The following is a 20,028-nucleotide window of genomic DNA, read 5'->3' as shown; positions in this document are numbered from 1 at the left end:
AGTTGACCCTGCCGGTGCAAGTCGATTCTGGGGTACGTGTGTAGCGGCTGCCGCTGGGGTTTCACAATCGCCTTGCACCTATCAAGGACGCGGAGCGATCACCATGCCGGGCTCGTCCAGGACGCCCGGGCAGGCCCGCGCTCAACTTGCCAGGCCTCGGTCGGGACGCCCGGGCATGCCCCCTGGCGCCGGGCCTGGGCAAACCCCCTGGGTTAATAGATATATATTGCTGACCGATAAACGGGTTTTCAGAGTGCCTGAGTGTTTGATTTCAATAAAGCAACTCAGATGAATTCCAGCTTTTTGTCGCGTCCATTCTTCTGATCGACGTGGGAGCCCCAGCTCCTTCAACACTAGCAAAGTCAGTGAGGGGTGTCGGTTTAGACGCCGACAACCCGACCATGCGGCAGGTAGCACTGGGTACAACATATAGAATAAACGAGCGTCTCAATGCAATCTCTTCACTTCCATGGCGACATTAAGCTTGGAGCCTCAGAGGACTTCAAAATAATGTGATACTTACATTATGTGCTAACTGGTGTCCACCCAGGTCATAGCATCCTCTTCAACTAAAGCATGAAACAAGCTCGGTTGCGTCATTGTTCGACTTTCGGTCTTTGTTTGCTTGTTCAACTACTGCCTCGGCCTCTATCTTTCAAAAATAATAAATAAATGAACTGCTATGTTATCAGTCGGAGAAAAATCACTTCATTCTGTCTTTTTCTCATGTACTATTCCTCCAATCCAGACCGAGCATAAAAGTTGGTACAGTGGCAAAGTAGGCTTGAATTACCTAGCCAAAAGCAGCATCCATGTCTGACACACCTGGATGGGTTTGATGCGAGCAGGTGACAGCAAAGTGAATGGTCTCAACCTTAACCTTATAGTCAGGGCCGTTAGGGATATTTTGGTTCAAATTCTTCCAAAAGCATCAAATTTGGCGCAGATGTTGCCCATGCCATACTCTTTCGATTTTTGACGGGCGCCAAGGGCGGTATGATCCGGGGACCATACCGGTCCATCCCGCCATGTCACCTGACCTATGACGTCATAATTAGGATATGCATCCAATCACATGGCGTACTATAAGTGGTCAAAGTTCAAAATGAATCGATCGAAAAATGAAGGCAGGGATCCATTTTTAAGGTTTTCATAAAATCCAATATGGCCGCCAGGTCACATGACCTATGACGTCATATTTATGACATGTATACAATCATGTATACATGAACCCGGATCATGATCGCACAAAAATTAAACACAAGGATATGGCATACAGTTCATAAAACATCAAAATCCGTACCTTTGTAATTAGACTGACGAACTGCATATGCCTGAAAATTAGGAAATAGACATGTAAATATTTCCTCTAATTGTCAAAAATAAGGTCAGAGTTCGATTATCCAACCCAGAAACATAAAATGGTGAACCTCGCGTAAATCTTGACAAAAAACTCAAAAATCGACATGTTTGACTCAAAAATGACCTTTAAGATGACCTTGAGGGTTGACCTTGACCTCGAATCATCAAAATAACATCATAATTGGATTCCTCGACCTCGAAAACCCCTGAAAAGTGGTATCATACATGATTCCAACCCTTTTGGTTATTTAACTGATTTTCCTCTAATCCGGGTGGCGGCCATTTAGTATTTCGCCAATATGGGGCCCCCGGGGGGGGGGGGCGCCCGTCTTGGCGCCCGTCAAAAATCGAAAGAGTATGGCATGGGCAACATCTGGGCCAAATTTGGTGCTTTTGGAAGAATTTGAACCAACCGGCCCCAAAATATCCCTAAGGGCTCTGACTATTAGTCCAAATGCACCTGGAGTGGTCCATGCCACAACTTCCGGTAATGCGATTTATTCCGTTCCTCCGAAAACATATTTTGGAAGTCGTGGGATCGATGTCCAGGAGCTCACAGCTGATCTAGGGATTTGCAGAAGCAGAAGCAGAAGCAAGTATCACAACACAAGTTCAGCCACAGATATAACGTGAGAGAAGCAAAGGAGGGAACAAAGAGTTCTTTCTCCAGCTGCACCTCTGTCTTTTATCTTCTGCCAGTGGATTCACAAAGTAGGAATGAGGGAAGACATGCTCAAAAAGGTGAAGACTTTTTCTGAACTTCATTGGCCACAAGTCCAGCTAACAGCCTGGAGTTTTCGCTTTGTCCACAACCTTCCCCAAAGTTTCTCGGCTAATATGGTGTATGCAATCCCGGAGCTCTGTTCTCAGATTGTGGACAGTCCGGGAGTGGCCATCTTTTGTATCGTTTCTTTTTAAATAGCCCTAATAAAAGGAAGTCGCAGAGATTAAGGTCTGGGCTTGCCAGTGGCTAGTATAGGTGAGGCCTTCATCAAAGCCTTCAGGGATATAAATGGTCCAGCGACAAGTCGGGAATGGAGCTAATCCAAGACATTATCCATGGTGTGTGAATGTGATCCCATTCTGTTGAAAACATTGGTTCCTCCTTGGAAAACGTTAATGTCACAATTTCGCAAAGAAAACCATTTGTAGCGTTTCCAAATAGCCATTGCCATCGACTAAACTATCAAAAAGAAGGATCCCATCACTTCCTATTTGGAAGTGGCAAACGAAACGGGGCATGACGCAAACTTTAGACTCCTGTATAGTGTTACCAGCTTTATGTTTGTCATCATCAGTTCGCCGATAATAAATGTGTGGACTAATGGTGTTTCTTCTGGAAAACCTGCACAAATAATCCCAAATTTTAAATCCAATAAATGAAAATTGTTGCATATCAATCTCCCGCGATGAAGCTAACTCCGAGGGCCTTTCACTCACTCACCGCAGGCAGGTTGGTGGTCTTTCCGTCTTCTACCGACTCCTCTCCGGCCTTGCTCCCCCAGCTCTCTCTGGGCTCTGTCCCCCAAATATTCCTGCAGGTCGCACAAGATCTGCCAACAACCCTCTTTTGTTTAAACTGCCAAAATCAAGACTCTCTGCTCACCTTCACTCCTCTTTTCTCCCGCCTCTGGAACAAACTCCCTCACTCTCTTCAATCCATAAGTTATTCCATGGAGTGCTGAGCACTGAACTGAAATGTGTTACATTGAATATTGAAAAGGAATCGAGTTGCAGCTCTTCATCCATGACATGTAATTTGGATCCCTTGACTCTCTCTTCCATCTATTTCGACTCTCAGTTTGACCCCAGTCTCTTTATATCCCAAATGTGAGCCAATAAGGAGGAACAGGGCAGACCAGCTTGGTGATGGAACAGATACACAAATGGCACTTTACACATATACAGTCACGTGAAAAAGTAAGTACACCCCATGTAAAGTTTTGACTTTTTCAACATATTTCAACATATTTCAACATACAGCTATTTGATCTTCATTTCAACAATATTGATAGATAAAGGTGATATAATATAACAAATATCATGAAACATTTACATTTTGTAGTCCATTGTATAATTTAAATAAATATAAATGCAAATTTCGCATGTGGAAAAAGTAAGTACACCCTTGGCTCTAATAGGTGGTATTGCCCCCTTTGGCAGAAACAACCTCAAGTAGGCGTTTCTTATAACTGTCTACCAGTCTCTGACATCGACTGGGAGAAATTTTTGCCCACTCCTCCATGCAGAATTCTTTCAGCTGTGCGATTTTTGAGGGGATTCTTGCATGCACAGCTCGTTTCAAATCCCCCCACAACATCTCGATGGGATTTAGATCCGGGCTTTGACTTGGCCATTCCAGAACCCTCCATTTCTTTCTTTTCAATCATTCATTGGTGGATTTACTGGTATGTTTCGGGTCATTGTCATGTTGCAAGGTCCACCTTCGGTTGAGCTTCAACTTACCGACAGATGGCCTCACATTATCCTCAAGCACCCTCTGGTACAATGAAGAATTCATAGTGGATTATATGATGGTGAGCTGCCCAGGCCCTGATGCAGCAAAGCTGCCCCAAACCATAATATTTCCACCACCATGCTTTACAGTTGGTATCAGGTTATTGTGGTCAAATGCTGTCTTTGGTTTTTGCCAAACATGTCTTCTGGTACTGTGGCCAAATAGCTCTACCTTTGACTCATCTGTCCAGAGCACATTGTTCCAAAGTCTCGTCTTGGCGCAAGATTGGAGGTCTCGTCTCTTCAAAGCTGTTCCATGCGCGCTCGCTTTCGAAGTTAAGTAACTTTTCACAATTGTGTTTTTGGTCGATACTGTATCTTTCTCTCGGTGTATGTACCTATTGGGGTGTCTTTAATAGTATTCTTGGCGTTGGTTTTTCATACCTGTGTACAGATTCGTCGGTATTTCTTATCGCGTATTCTGAGGCCTAAGTGTAGTACTAGGCTACCGTGTCCGACCTTGTATTGGCTTGAGGCTTTGTTTTTTGTCTCAGCGGTTCTCCGATCGCGCTGCAATTACTTTCCGGTCTCTGTTTTTCACGGTCTTTTCATCCCATACTTCCTTGTTTTAAAATCTCAAAAAAAAAAAAAAACCAAAAAACATTTCCTTCTGTTCTTATTCGTTTATTCGTTCTTATTTGTTCGTTCGTTCTTCGACCACGTTGTTTGTGATCACGTGGTTAAAAAAATGTCTCATCTGACCCCTGAAGACCTGTATTCGGTCATATTCTATAACACCTTTTTCTTCTTCTTCTATAAAAGGATGCTTTCGACTTGCTCACCAAATCTATTCATTCCAAAAAAAAATTCCATCTCTTATAGTGCATCTTTCATTCATTCCCTAAACTCTCCAGCACTCCATCCTCCCTCCAGCGTCCTCAAACGTATTTTTGACTCGAATGTCTCAAGAAACTCATTTTGCAATAAATGTTCGTTTCCCATTAATCGTACATTTTTCAAAATCCCATCACCCCAAAATCCCATTTCCCATCACCCCTCCCTTCTAAATCTACCCCCTTGCCCCTCCCCTCCAAATCATCCCCATCACCCATCTCTTTAAAATCTTCCCCCTTGCCCCTCCCCTCCAAATCTTCCCAATCACCCATTCCTTTCAAATTTCCCCCCACACCCCTCCCCTCCGAGACTCTCCCTCGCTCCTCCCCTCCTAGACTCCCCTCTCACCCCTCCTCCTCAAAGCGTCCTCCCCGCTTCTTCCCCCTTCCAACTTTCACCTTCATCTCCCTCAACCTTCTGCCTCGCTCTTCCCCCTCGTCAAATAACATCTCACTGCGCCTCTCCCAATCACCATCAAACCTTTTGTCTGCCCCATTCTTCCCTTTCTCCAAGCTATTCTGTAATCTCCGACACACCTTCAACAGCTCTCCCTACCTCTTCCTCCTCTTCCATATCTTACCCTACATCTTACCCTTACCCTACCGCCCCCCCCCTGTTCTGTATCCGATGCTCCCCCTTCCTCTTCCTTAACAGTATGGACCTCAAACATCCGGGGCCTTCGCTCAAACTTGTCTGATCTCTCCATGCAGGTTGCTTCTGACAAACCAGACGTGATCTGCTTAACAGAAACTTTCCTCCTTCATGATGTCTCTGATTCCTTGGTATCTCTCCCAGGTTACTCCCTCCTCCGGTATGATAGACCTGAGCCTCGTCCTGGAGGTGGGGTTGCTATCTTTATAAAAAACTCTCTTCCTCACTCGCCCTGCACTGCCCTCTCTCCACCTCACCCCCAGGAATACCTTTGGCTACGGCTTCCCCTTCGCTCCCACCTTTTGTTCATATGTGTGTTGTACCGTCCACCAAACAGTGATGACTCCATCTACATCTCGCTGTCTGAGAATATGGACCACCTTCTATCTACCCATCCCAACTCCCTCTTCCTCATATGTGGTGATTTCAACTGTCACCATGCCAGTTGGCTGGGTGTGGGTACCTCTCTCACCAGCCATGGCTCTTCAGCAAAGGACTTCTGTGACTCACTGGGACTGACACAATCTGTCAATTTCCCGACCCGGATTTCAGTCAACGGAGCATCTTCTCTTCTGGACTTGGTTATGACTAACTTCCCTGAAAATGTCTGCTGCTCTTCTTCTGCTCCAATCGGCTCTTCTGATCATGTGCTTGTTAAAGTGGACATCTCTCTGACCATTCTCAGAGAGCCTCCTCAGCATCGACGAGTCTGGCATTTCACTCAGGCCAACTGGCACGGTCTTCAAGCACCCATCAATCATCTGGACTGGTCTCCCATCTCTACTGCCTCTGACATAAATTCTTCCTGGGAATTCTTCCAAAGCAAACTGCTCTCTCTCATGCACAGATTTATCCCATCTCGTCTTCTGTTGTCATACCCTTCCTCCCGTCCATGGTACACGGAATCTTGTGGTGAGGCTATTGCCCAGAAACAACTTGCTTTCGTCTCCTGGAAAGCAAATCCAACGGAAGGAAATCTAATTTCCTTTCAGAAAGCCCGAAACAAGTGTGTGTCCACCCTCAGAAGAGCCAGGAAACAATATCTCTCCGTTCTCAGGACAGAACTCTCTTACTGTCTCCCTCTTCCAAATCCTGGTGGCGTCTGGTCAAATCTGTTTCTGGTGTTTGTTCCCCCTCCATCCCCTCCCTCACCTCAAATGGCCACACGGCTGACTCCGCACGTGAAAAAGCTGAATGCCTCAACTCTGTGTTTGCCTCTAAATCTTGTGTCCCAAACCCATCCCTCTCTGTACCCACCGTACCCAGTCGTACCCAGCTGCTCCTGCACTCTGTGTCCTTTCCTCCTGACAAGGTGGAAAAGTTTCTGTCAACCCTCGACTCGGATTCTGCAACTGGACCTGACAGCATCAGCCCTCGGGTTCTAAAATCCTGTTCTTCCGCTCTTTCACTCCCTCTCTCTGTTCTCTTCACCCTCTCTTTTGCTCAAGGTAATCTTCCATCTGCTTGGAAATCTGCCAACATCACCGCTTTGCACAAAAAAGGTGTAAAAACAGATCCCAGCAACTACAGACCAATCAGCCTTCTCCCAATTATCAGCAAAGTCATGGAATCCATCATTGCTTCAGATATGAAATCTTTCCTCTTCTCCAATGGCTTGATCTCTGATCATCAATTTGGTTTCAGACCTGGACACTCTACTCTGGACATGCTGCTTCTGCTTTCTCAACAATGGATGGAGGTCCTCAATGCCAAACAGGAAATTAGAGCTGTCTCCCTTGACATATCACGTGCCTTCGATACGGTCTGGCACCTGCTCTGCTCACAAAACTCTCCTCTTTTGGTATCCATGGAAATCTCCACGCATGGCTGGCGGACTTCCTCTCTGGTCGTAGTCAACGTTTGGCCCTGAATGGGTTTCTCTCATCTCCTCTTCCTGTTCAGGCTGGAGTTCCACAAGGCAGTGTTCTGGGCCCTGTGCTTTTTCTGGTCTTCATCAATGATCTCTCTGACTCTCTTGAAAATCCTCTGTATCTCTTTGCTGATGACTCTACTCTCTGTCGCTCCATTCTTCATCCTTCAGATCGGCAGTCTGCAGCCTCCTCACTCTCTGCAGACCTGGACAAAATCACAGACTGGGCAAACAAGTGGAACATGTCTTTCAATCCTGACAAATCTCACACTCTTACGATGTCTCTCCGAAAAGACTGACTGGACAACCCTGCCATCCACTTTCTGAATAATCCTCTCCAAGAAGTTCTGTCACTCAAGCTTTTGGGTCTCACTATCTGCCATGATCTTTCCTGGGAAAACCACATTTCAAATCTGGCCTCCAAAGCCAGTCGCCGACTGGGCATCCTCCGTCGTGCGAAGTCCTTCCTTGGCACACCTGAGCTCCTCACCACATACAAGGCTTTCATCCGCAGCTCAATGGAATACTGCTCTCCCCTCTGGGCTGGTGCTCCTGCCTCACACCTAGCTCGTCTTCACGCTGTTGAAACCAAAGCATTCAGAATCATTGGAATCTCCCGCGATGAAGCTAACTCCAAGGGCCTCTCACTCACTCACCGCAGGCAGGTTGGTGGTCTTTCCATCTTCTACCGACTCCTCTCTGGCCTTGCCCCCCCCAGCTCTCTCTGGGCTCTGTCCCGCAAATATTCCTACAGGTCGCACAAGACCTGCCTGCAACCCTCTTTTGGTCAAACTGCCAAAATCAAGACTCTCTGCTCACCTTCACTGCTTCATTCCTCTTTTCTCCCACCTCTGGAACAAACTCCCTCACTCTCTTCAATCCCACTCCACCCTCCAGGTCTTTAAAACAGCTGTTCACCACCATCTCTTATCTTCCCCCATCCAAAACCTTGATCTTTTCTACCCCCGCTAATTTAACCCCAATTCCACTTTTTTGAAATACCAACTTCTGTCCTGGAAGTCCTTGGTGTCCTTGTGTTTTATACTTCTCCCTCCCCCCCCCCCCCACCCCCCTTCCCACACCTCCTCTCCCCAAGCCCTCTCCCTTCCACACATCTCCCTGCTCTCAAATGTTGTGTTTGTGTGCTTCCCCTTCTCTCCCCATCTTGTTTTCCGCTCCCACTTTTTATATATTTTGTTTGTCTGGTTGATTTGTTTGTGAAGTAAATGTTAGCTCTTTCACGAGCCTCGATTCAGTATACAAAAAAAAAAGAAAAAAAAAAAGAAAAAAAGTGCTGTTCTTTGCCTAGATGTTCATTGGCAAACTTTAGTCTTGCCCTGATGTTCTTTCTGGACAGCAAAGGTTTCCTCCTGGCACACCTCCCATGCAAATCAAATTTGTGCAGCCTCTTTCTAGTGGTAGACTCGTGCACTTTGACATCAACAGTGGCAAGAGCTACCTGTAGGTCCTGTGATGACATTCTCGGGTTCTTAGAGACTTCTTTCAGCATCTTCCGGTCTGCTCTCGGGCTGAACTTGCTGGGGCGGCCTGGCCTGAACAAGTTGGCAGTTGTTTGGAATATTCTCCACTTGTAGATGATCTTCCGGACAGTCGAATGATTGATTTCAAATTGTTTGGAGATCTTTTTAAATCCCTTCCCAGGCTAGTAGGCATCTATAACCTTCTTTCTGAAGGCCTCAGAGAGCTCTTTTGATCTAGGCATGGTGACGCCGCACACTTCAACAACAAAGTGCAAACCAAACTAAATGTCTGAGGTTTAAATAAGACAGGTTCCTCCAAGATCCTCTCTCACGATGTTCTAATCATTTGCACCTGAGCTGGTGCACCTGATTCTTATTTTAGGTATTTGAAGTAGTGATAAATGTAGGGGTGTACTTACTTTTTCCACATGCGAAATTTGCATTCATGTTTATTTAAATTATACAATGGACTACAAAATGTAAATGTTTCATGATATTTGTTATATTGTATCACCTTTATCGATCAATATTGTTGAAATGAGGATCAAATAGCTGTATGTTGAAATATGTTGAAAAAGTCAAAACTTTACATGGGGTGTACTTACTTTTTCACGTGACTGTATATATCCTAATGCATAGACACAGATTTTGCTCTGAACTCTATTAGGTTTGTGAAAATAGATGAAAGAAGGACAAAAACAGGATTAATGCGATAAACATACATGAGCCATTTTAAAATGAAGAAACTTTCCTACATTCTACGGTTAAAGATAATACAACATGTTCCCCCTAATGCTGGAGCTCTGAATTCATAACAATGTATTGCAGAGACTAGGGCATTGCCCGTACTATATCTATATCTAAAATTATATCCCCCCCCTCTATTTACATGAAATGGTTTGGTCCAAAGCGAACGGCTTCCGGAGTTTGGTAAAGAAATCGCCATCGCGTGCACAAACGCGCAGGAAAGCGAATGAATCGCAAATTCGTTTTTATTAGTTTTAAAACATAGTTTAACGCCAACATAGTTTGCAAACGTGAAATAAATGAATACGCTCTCAAATGTGCCATCCGAGGCAGAGTGTGTCCGCCACGTTCGGCACACGCGATAGTTCGCTGCTCTCTGATTGGTTGAATCGTTTTTTGGACATAGCTCGGTAAGTAATTGTCCGATTAATATGAAACCTTGAAAAGGCACATCCTCGGGTCCCCAGCAATATACCTGGCAAGTTAAAAGTATATCGGACCCGTGGTTGTCGAGAAACAGCGGTCACAGACAAACAGACGTACAGACGTACAGACGTACAAACGTACAAACGTACAGAGATTACTGGAATTATAGATAGACTAGGGCATTGCCCGTACTATATCTATATCTAAAATTATATCCCCCCCCCCTCTATTTACATGAAATGGTTTGGTCCAAAGCGAACGGCTTGCGAGTACGGTGACAATCCCCCCCCTCTATTTACATGAAATGGTTTGGTCCAAAGCGAACGAATCGCAAATTCGTTTTTATTAGTTTTAAAACATAGTTTAACGCCAACATAGTTTGCAAACGTGAAATAAATGAATACGCTCTCAAATGTGCCATCCGAGGCAGAGTGTGTCCGCCACGTTCGGCACACGCGATCGTTCGCTGCTCTCTGATTGGTTGAATCGTTTTTTGGACATAGCTCGGTAAGTAATTGTCCGATTAATATGAAACCTTGAAAAGGCACATCCTCGGGTCCCCAGCAATATACCTGGCAAGTTAAAAGTATATCGGACCCGTGGTTGTCGAGAAACAGCGGTCACAGACAAACAGACGTACAGACGTACAGACGTACAAACGTACAAACGTACAGAGATTACTGGAATTATAGATAGATTACTGGGTGCAGCTAAATGCCAAAGATACATTTGTTTTGCTTTGGAGAGTTCATAAAGATTCCTACCTGCGTGTTTTGTATCTTTTGATAATATTGCCTTGTGTGCTGCTTGCAGTGATCATGATCAAAACGTTTCGGAAAGGGATGTGTGTGCGTATGTGTGTGTGTGTCTGTCTATCTGTCTGTGTCTGGGTGTATAAGTTTGTCTGTCTGTGTGTATGTGTGTGTGTATGTGTGTCTATGTGTGTGTATGTGTGTCTGTATGCATGTGTTTGTCTGTGTGTGTGTATGTGTGTGTGTATGTGTATGTCTGTGTGTGCGTATATGTGTGTCTGTGTGTGTCTATATGTGCATGTGTGTGTATGTGTGTGGGTGTGTGTGTGTGTGCATGTGTGTGTGTGTTTATGTGTGTCTGTGTGTGTATATATGTACGTCTGTGTATGTGTGTATGCGTGTGTTTGTCTGTGTGTGTGTGTGTGTGTGTGTGTGTGTGTGTGTGTGTGTGTGTGTCGGTGTGTGTCTATATATGTCTGTATGTGTCGGTGTGTATATGTGTGTGTGTATATGTGTGTCTGTGTGTGTGTATGTGTGTGTATATGTATGTCTGTGTGTGTATATGTATGGCTGTGTGTGTATATGTATGTCTGTGTATGTGTATGTGTGTGTCTATGTGTGTATATATATGCGTCTGTGTGTACATGTGTGTTTGTGTATATATGTGTGTGTGTGTGTGTGTATGTCAGTGTGTGTGTGTGTGTGTGTGTGTGTACATATGTGTATGTATATGTGTGTATGTGTGTTTGTATATGTGTATCTGTATCTGTTTGTGTGTTTGTATATGTGTATCTGTCTGTGTGTGTATGTGTGTTTCTATATGTGTATTTGTCTGTGTGTGTGTATGTGTGTCTGTCAGTGTGTGTGTGTGTGTTTGTATGTGTGTATGTTTGGCTGTGTGTGTGTCGTTATGTGTGTATATGTGTGTGTATGTGTGTGTATATATGTGTGTCTGTCTGTATGTGTGTATATGTGTGTCTAGGTGTATGTGTTTGCATATATGTGTGTGTGTGTGTGTGTGTGTGTGTGTGTGTGTGTGTGTATATATGTATGTCTGTGTGTGTATATGTATGGCTGTGTGTATATGTATGTCTGTGTATGTGTGTATATATATGTGTCTGTGTGTACATGTGTGTGTGTAGGTGTGTGTGTGTATGTGTGTATGTGTGTACGTCAGTGTGTGTGTGTGTGTGTACATATGTGTCTGTATGTGTTTGTATATGTGTATCTGTCTGTGTGTGTGTTTGTGTGTGTGTGTGTGTTTGTATATGTGTATCTGTCTGTGTGTATGTGTGTTTGTATATGTGTATTTGTCTGTGTGTGTGTGTGTATGTGTCTGTCAGTGTGTGTGTGTGTGTGTGTGTTTGTATGTGTGTATGTCTGGCTGTGTGTCTGTCTGTATGTGTATATGTGTAATGTGTATGTGTTTGCATATATATATATGTGTGTGTGTGTGTGCATGCACAAATAATAACCCTACATCCTTATTACCCCTCACCCATAATGGCCTACATCAAGACGCATTCGCCTCTAAGCCGTCTCGCCTGAGTTCGAATCCCGACCCAGCTATAAACTGCCAACCTGTTGTTTTCCAGGCAGGGTGATTCATCAGTGTGTGTGCCGTCCCTCGGATGGACGTTAAACTGGGCGTTATGTTTACCAGCACAAGTTGGTGGACGTTAAAGACCCCATGGTGTCCTTCGTGAAGAGTAAGATAGCTATCGCCGGCACCCTGAACAAAATGACAAATTCCTGCCCCAACCAGCAGAGGGCACTGCATCAGCGGCACGGCCACGTCCTCAGCCAATGACGCTACCCCACAACAGCCTGGTGCTGCATACGAACGAAGAACCTCTCACCAGAAAACTCTGAAACAAACGAACTATTTACACTTTCCAACTACCTGCATCTTGCAGCAGCTCAAGACAGATCAAAAAGGTCTCCCTGATGCTGCCTTTTTTTCTCCTTCCTTTGTAACATGAGCTTGTTGTAAGTGAATGTATATGTTAGACTGGGATTTATTCTGAATCCAGTCTGCTAGTTGCATCACCTCTGTAGCATGGCTCTGACTCGGATGCACATTTATCAGGGTTGTGGAATTTGGCTCGTGTGCCTGAAACATCTCGCCTCCGAAAGACACCCTGGGATCTTTAACATCCACCAACCAGTGCTAATCCATGGGATGTGCCCAGTTTAACATTTGCTGCTTTTCCCTGCAGGCGAAGCAACAGAGCGACAGTTTATAGCTGGGCCGAGATGCGAACTCAGGCGAACCATCTTGGAAGAGAGTACCCCCAGCTAACAATCCTTCATCTTGCAACAATGAGAGACTACTGAGACTTTCAACATTGCATTTCTGGTCTTTCGACACAATATGGCATGCTCTCCACCCATCAACTCCACCACGATACCTTTCGGCCTACCTATGAGCTCTTGGCATTATTTGCAGAAAAAAAAATAAGGCATTAGATTTAAGATGGTCCTGCTATGAGTTGCTTATGTATTGTTGGCTATAGGTTTTCTGCTTTATGGTATTTGAGTATGTCAGACACTCCTCAATGTGAGAGGAGGTCTTCGTCTTGCACTGGATTGAATCAGGCTAAAAGGGGGTGCATGGGGGCCAAGGAGGTTGTTATTTCCTGAAAGTTTCCATAATAATGCTCACCCCTGTGGCTGAGTTAAAAAATATGATGCCAGTAATTTATTTTTCTTGCATTCAATTAGCTTAATAAGTCATTCCATATATACATTCTTCAATAAAGACACGTGATGGACCAAAGATGAAACGCATGGTTAAAAGGATACGAGGTCAATAAGGAGACTCAGTGAATTCAAGTAAGATGGGTGCTCAAAAAACTGCGATCAATAAGGTTGGGCGTCACATGGAAGTGCACTCATTTATAATCCATGACGACCATGTCTGTTTTACTGAAGTTCCAGGGCAGATATGGTTGGAACTTAGGGAGAAAGTGCTCCACCAAACTAAAACAGAGAATCTTACAGGATTATGGGGAAGTCCCATGCCCCAAAAATAATAATAATAAAAATTTACCGAAAAAAAATAAACCCCCCCCCCCCAAAAAAAACAAAATAAAAAACCTGTTAAAGACAAAACAAATTAAAAAAAAAAATAAAACAACCCCCCCCCCCCCAAAAACAATATAAAAACCTGTTAACAAAAAAAACAAAAAAACAACCACCCCCACCCCAAAAAACAAATGAAAAACCTGTTAAAAAACAAAACAAAAAAATTAGTCAACCAAAAAATATATATAATTAAAAACCCGGTTAAAAAAACGAAAATAAACAAACAAAAATTAACAAAACAACAAAATAATAATAGTAATAAAAATTAACCTAAAAAAACAAACCAATTTTTTTTAATCCCCCCCAAAAAAACAAACAAAAAACCTGTTAAAAACAAAACAATTTTTTTTTGAAAATAAAACAAAAAAATCCCCCCCCAAAAAACTATAAAAACCTGTTAAAAACAAAACAAAACAAAAAAATCAGTCAGCCAAAAAATATATACAGTATAATTAAAAACCCGGTTAAAAAACGAAAATAAACAAACAAAAATTAACAAAAACAACAAAATAATAAAATCTAGCCGTTTCTTCAAACTTAACATTTCTGTCCATACTGAGTTTATCTTGTATTTGCTTCATAAACAGACGAGTGTGCAAAAGAAGCAACGTCAAATTTAATGTTTCATACAACAGAGAAAACATGAAAAATGAATATATAGAACGCATTACGGACACAGGACATCGTCATTGTAATTCACTTTTTTCGAGAACATTGGACCACAATATGGCAAAGTTATTAGTGCAGTAAAAGTGAAACAATTGTGCAGGAATACAAGGTTATCACCGGCATCAAAGACGAGACGAGACAAGACCGTGGGTGCCGAGTGGAGACAAATAGATATGCTGTGCATTATGCAGAAGCCGGTACATTCAGGATATTTGGAGGCGATGAATGAATGCCATGAAGCATGATTCAGCAGTTTTGAATGTTCAAAGTCAACTTGCAATGTAAAATTAGAGGGTTGGGATTGTGGCTGGTTATGAAAGAAAAAATGGCGAAACAAAAACAGATGAAATGCACTTGATCACAGGGAGCAAAATGTGGAGAATAATTGAGTGAAGCGCGCAAGAAGTTGATGTTGTTATATAACCCTGGACAGTTCGCTTGAATAAGCCCGCGGCACAGAGACAGCCAATTGATCTCCCGGGTACGACCCAGAGATCCCCCACATATAGGATGTGTACCACCTTCATGAAGTCAGGGCCACGACAGAGTTACAAAGAGAGAGAGAGAGAGAGGAGAGGGAGAGGAAGAGGAGAGGGAGAGAGAGAGAGAGAGTGTGTGAGAGACAGATAGAGAGAGGGGGAGAGAGGGAGAGAGGGAGAGAGGGAGAGAGGGAGAGAGGGAACGAGGAACGAGGGAGCGAGAGAGAGAAAGGGAGAGAAGAGAGAGAGAGAGAGAGAGAGAGAGAGAGAGGGAGAGAGGGAGAGAGGGAGAGAGGGAGAGAGGAAGAGAGGGAGAGAGGGAGAGAGGGAGCGAGCGAGAGGGAGCGAGCGAGAGAGAGCGAGAGAGAGAGCGAGAGAGAGAGCGAGAGAGAGAGAGAGAGCGAGAGAGCGAGAGAGAGAGAGAGCGAGAGAGAGAGAGAGAGAGAGAGAGAGAGAGAGAGAGAGAGAGAGAGAGAGAGAGAGAGAGAGAAAGAAAAAGAAAGAAAGAAAGAAAGAGAGGGAGAGACAAGAGGGAAAGGGCCGGTTGTTGGGGACCGATCGTCACTCTGACCGTGACCACGCTGCCCTGGCGAAGCAGGGCAGCAGGGAAGAATGGGGAAGTTTGGGCCACGACTTGCATTGGGGGGAACAACCACCACGAAGAGGCGAACTCAATAGTTATGTGAAATAAGCTGCTGAAATGTAGGGAAATGTGTTTTTCAAAGTGTCTACACGTGAGATTCATTCACTATGGCTTGTGCCTGCTCAACTTCCGCCGTATGAAACAAATCGGGAGAAGTCAGAACGCTTTGGTCAAGCTCTGTGCTCCCACTATCGTACACCTTGCAGTCTGGGACACCCTCCTGGCAAAGCAGCGGTGAGGTTTCTCCTTCTGGCTTCTCAACCTGCTGGTTTCTGGAACATGTCTGGCTCACCAAGTGATTCCCCAGGCCGTGTGCCAACAGGCCACGGCAGAATTCTGCCTCCATCTCTGCGACAAAGTCCGACTGCAGGAAAAGGTGGGACAAGATCAGGCAAGCCATGTCAGTGAACTGATCAGGTGAAACTGAAGCAGTTTTTTTTTTGTTTTTTTTGTGTACTGAATCGAGGCTCGTGAAAGAGCTAACATTTACTTCACAAACAAATCAACCAGACAAACAAAATATATAAAAAGAGGGAGCGGAAGACAAGATGGGGAGAGAAGGGGAAGCACACATACACAACATTTGAGAGCAGGGAGATGTGTGGGAGGGAGAGGGCTTGGGGGGAGGAGGCATGGGAGAGGGGGGGGGGGGGGTGGGGGGGGGGAGAAGTATAAAACACAAGGACACCAGGGACTTCCTGGACAGAAGTTGGTATTTCAAAAAAGTGGAATTGGGGTGAAATTAGTGGGGGTAGAAAAGATCAAGGTTTTGGATGGGGGAAGATAAGAAGATAAGAGATGGTGGTGAACAGCTGTTTTAAAGACTGGAGGGTGCAGTGGGATTGAAGAGAGTGAGGGAGTTTGTTCCAGAGGCGGGAGAAAAGAGGAATGAAGGAGTGAAGGTGAGCAGAGTCTTGATTTTGGCAGTTTAACCATAAGAGGGTTGCAGGCAGATCTTGTGCGACCTGTAGGAATATTTGCGGGACAGAGCCCAGAGAGAGCTGGGGGGGCAAGGCCAGAGAGGAGTCGGTAGAAGACGGAAGACCACCAACCTGCCTGCGGTGAGTGAGTGAGAGGCCCTTGGAGTTAGCTTCATCGCGGGAGATTCCAATGATTCTGAATGCTTTGGTTTCAACAGCGTGAAGACGAGCTAGGTGTAAGGCAGGAGCACCAGCCCAGAGGGGAGAGCAGTATTCCATTGAGCTGCGGATGAAAGCCTTGTCTGTGGTGAGGAGCTCAGGTGTGCCAAGGAAGGACTTCGCACGACGGAGGATGCCCAGTCGGCGACTGGCTTTGGAGGCCAGATTTGAAATGTGGTTTTCCAAGGAAAGATCATGGCAGATAGTGAGACCCAAAAGCTTGAGTGACAGAACTTTTTGGAGAGGATTATTCAGAAAGTGGATGGGAGGGTTGTCCAGTCGGTCTTTTCGGAGAGACATCGTAAGAGTGTGAGATTTGTCAGGATTGAAAGACATGTTCCACTTGTTTGCCCAGTCTGTGATTTTGTCCAGGTCTGCAGAGAGTGAGGAGGCTGCAGACTGCCGATCTGAGGGATGAAGAATGGAGCGACAGAGTAGATTCATCAGCAAAGAGATAGAGAGGATTTTCAAGAGAGTCAGAGAGATCATTGATGAAGACCAGAAAAAGCACAGGGTCCAGAACACTGCTTTGGGGAACTCCAGCCTGAACATGTAGAGGAGATGAGAGAAACCCATTCAGGGCCACACGTTGACTACGACTAGAGAGGAAGTCCGCCAGCCATGCGTGGAGATTTCCATGGATATCAAAAGAGGAGAGTTTGGTGAGTAGAGCAGGGTGCCAGACCGTATCGAAGGCACGTGATATGTCAAGGGAGACAGCTCTAATTTCCTGTTTGGCATTGAGGACCTCCATCCATTGTTGAGAAAGCAGAAGCAGCATGTCCAGAGTAGAGTGACCAGGTCTGAAACCAAATTGATGATCAGAGGTCAAGCCATTGGAGAAGAGGAAAGATTTCATATCTGAAGCAATGATGGATTCCATGACTTTGCTGATAATTCGGAGAAGGCTGATTGGTCTGCAGTTGCTGGGATCTGTTTTTGCATCTTTTTTGTGCAAAGCGGTGATGTTGGCAGATTTCCAAGCAGATGGCAGATGACCTTGAGCAAAAGAGAGGGTGAAGAGAACAGAGAGAGGGAGTGAAAGAGTGGAAGAACAGGATTTTAGGACCCGTGGCTGATGCCGTCAGGTCCAGTTGCAGAATCAGAGTCGAGGGTTGACAGAAACTTTTCCACCTAGTCAGGAGGAAAGGACACAGAGTCCAGGAGCAGCTGGGTACAACTGGGTACGGTGGGTACAGAGAGGGATGGGTTTGGGACACAAGATTTAGAGGCAAACACAGAGTTGAGGCATTCAGCTTTTTCACGTGCGGAGTCAGCCATGTGGCCGTTTGAGGTGAGGGAGGGGATGGAGGGGGAACAAACACCAGAAACAGATTTGACCAGACGCCACCAGGATTTGGAAGAGGGAGACAGATAAGAGAGTTCGGTCCTGAGAATGGAGAGATATTGTTTCCTGGCTCTCCTGAGGGTGGACACACACTTGTTTCGGGCTTTGTGAAAGGAAATGAGATTTCCTTCTGTTGGATTTGCTTTCCAGGAGACGAAAGCAAGTTGTTTCTGGGCAATAGCCTCACCACAAGATTCCGTGTACCATGGACGGGAGGAAGGGTATGACAACTGAAGACGAGATGGGATAAATCTGTGCATGAGAGACAGCAATTTACTTTGGAAGAATTCCCAGGATGATTTGATGTCAGAGGCGGTAGAGATGGGAGACCAGTCCAGATGATTGATGGCTGCTTGAAAACCGTGTCAGTTGGCCTGAGTGAAATGCCAGACTCGTCGACGCTGAGGAGGCTCTCTGAGAATGGTCAAAGAGATGACCACTTTAACAAGCACATGATCAGATGAGCCGATTGGAGCAGAAGAAGAGAAGCAGACATTTTCAGGGAAGTTAGTCATAAGGAAGTCCAGAAGAGAAGATGCTCCGTTGACTGAGATCCGGGTCGGGAAATTGACAGATTGTGTCAGTCCCAGTGAGTCACAGAAGTCCTTTGCTGAATAGCCATGGCTGGTGAGAGAGGTACCCACACCCAGCCAACTGGCATGGGGACAATTGAAATCACCACATATGAGGAAGAGAGAGTTCGGATGGGTAGATAGAAGTTGGTCCATATTATCAGACAGTGGGATGTAGATGGAGTCATCATTGTTTGGTGGACGGTACAACACACATATGAACAAAAGGTGGGAGCGAAGGGGAAGCCGTAGCCAAAGGTATTCCTGGGGGTGAGGTGGAGAGAGGGCAGTGCAGGGCGAGTGAGGAAGAGAGTTTTTTTAATAAAGATAGCAACCCCACCTCCAGGACGAGGCTCAGGTCTATCATACCGGAGGATGGAGTAACCTGGGAGAGATACCAAGGAATCAGAGACATCATGAAGGAGGAAAGTTTCTGTTAAGCAGATCACGTCTGGTTTGTCAGAAGCAACCTGTATGGAGAGAACAGTCAAGTTTGAGCGAAGGCCCCAGATGTTTGAGGTCCATACTGTTAAAGAAGAGGAAGGAGGAGCATCGGATACAGAACAGGGGGGAGGGCACGGTAGGGTAAGATGTGGAAGAGGAGGAAGAGGTAGGGAGAGCTGTTGAAGGTGTGTCAGAGATTTCAGAATAGCTTGGAGAAAGGGAAGAATGGGGCGGACAAAAGGTTTGATGGTGATTGGGTGAGGCGCAGTGAGGTGTTATTTGAGGAGGGGGAAGAGTGAGGCAGAAGGTTGAGGGAGATGAAGGTGAAAGTTGGAAGGGGGAAGAAGCGGGGAGGACGCTTTGAGGAGGAGGGGTGAGAGGGGAGTATAGGAGGGGAGGAGTGAGGGAGAGTCTCGGAGGGGAGGGGTGTAGGGGGAGTTTAGGAGGGAAGGGGCAAGGGGGGAGATTTGAAAGGGATGGGTGATGGGGAAGATTTGGAGGGGAGTGGCAAGGGGGAAGATTTGAAAGAGATGGGTGATGGGGATGATTTGGAGGGGAGGGGCAAGGGGGTAGATTTAGTGGGGAAGGGTGATGGGGAAGTTTTGGAAGGAAGGGGTGATGGGGAAGATTTGGAGGGGAGGGGCAAGGGGGAAGATTTGAAAGGGATGGGTGATGGGGACGATTTGGAGGGGAGGGCCAAGGGGGAATATTTGAAAGAGATGGGTGATGGGGAAGATTTGGAGGGGAGGGGCAAGGGGGTAGATTTGGAGGGGAGGGGTGATGGGGAAGTTTTGAAGGGGAGGGGTGATGGGGAAGTTTTGGAGGGAAGGGGTGATGGGGAAGTTTTGGAGGGAAGGGGTGATGGGGAAGATTTGGAGGGGAGAGGTGAGATTGGATCTTGAAAAGTGTACGATTAATGGGAAACGAGCATTTATTGCAAAATGAGTTTCTTGAGACCTTCGAGTCAAAAATACGTTTGAGGACGCTGAAAGATGGGTGGAGTGCTG

The 20,028-nt window shown here is 45.5% G+C and overlaps 1 protein-coding gene across 1 annotated transcript in view; it reads right to left on the bottom strand.

Annotated features, from left to right (window-relative positions):
• Positions 1-15,251: 15,251 nt before the first annotated feature.
• UNC80 (unc-80 subunit of NALCN channel complex) overlaps positions 15,252-20,028 on the bottom strand; it is a 502,852-nt gene continuing 498,075 nt past the window's right edge. Inside the window, exon 64 of the mRNA XM_078779534.1 lies at positions 15,252-15,882. Within this exon, the coding sequence (XP_078635660.1) occupies positions 15,604-15,882 (279 nt within the window). The 3' untranslated portion in view covers positions 15,252-15,603. The remainder of the gene's footprint in view (positions 15,883-20,028) is intronic.

Source organism: Myxine glutinosa, chromosome 1, assembly GCF_964187855.1.
Source record: "Myxine glutinosa chromosome 1, kmMyxGlut1.1, whole genome shotgun sequence".
Classification (NCBI taxonomy): Eukaryota; Metazoa; Chordata; class Myxini; order Myxiniformes; family Myxinidae; genus Myxine; species Myxine glutinosa.
The sequence above is the reverse complement of the archived record's forward strand: the minus strand, read 5'-3'. Positions and strand labels throughout refer to the sequence as shown.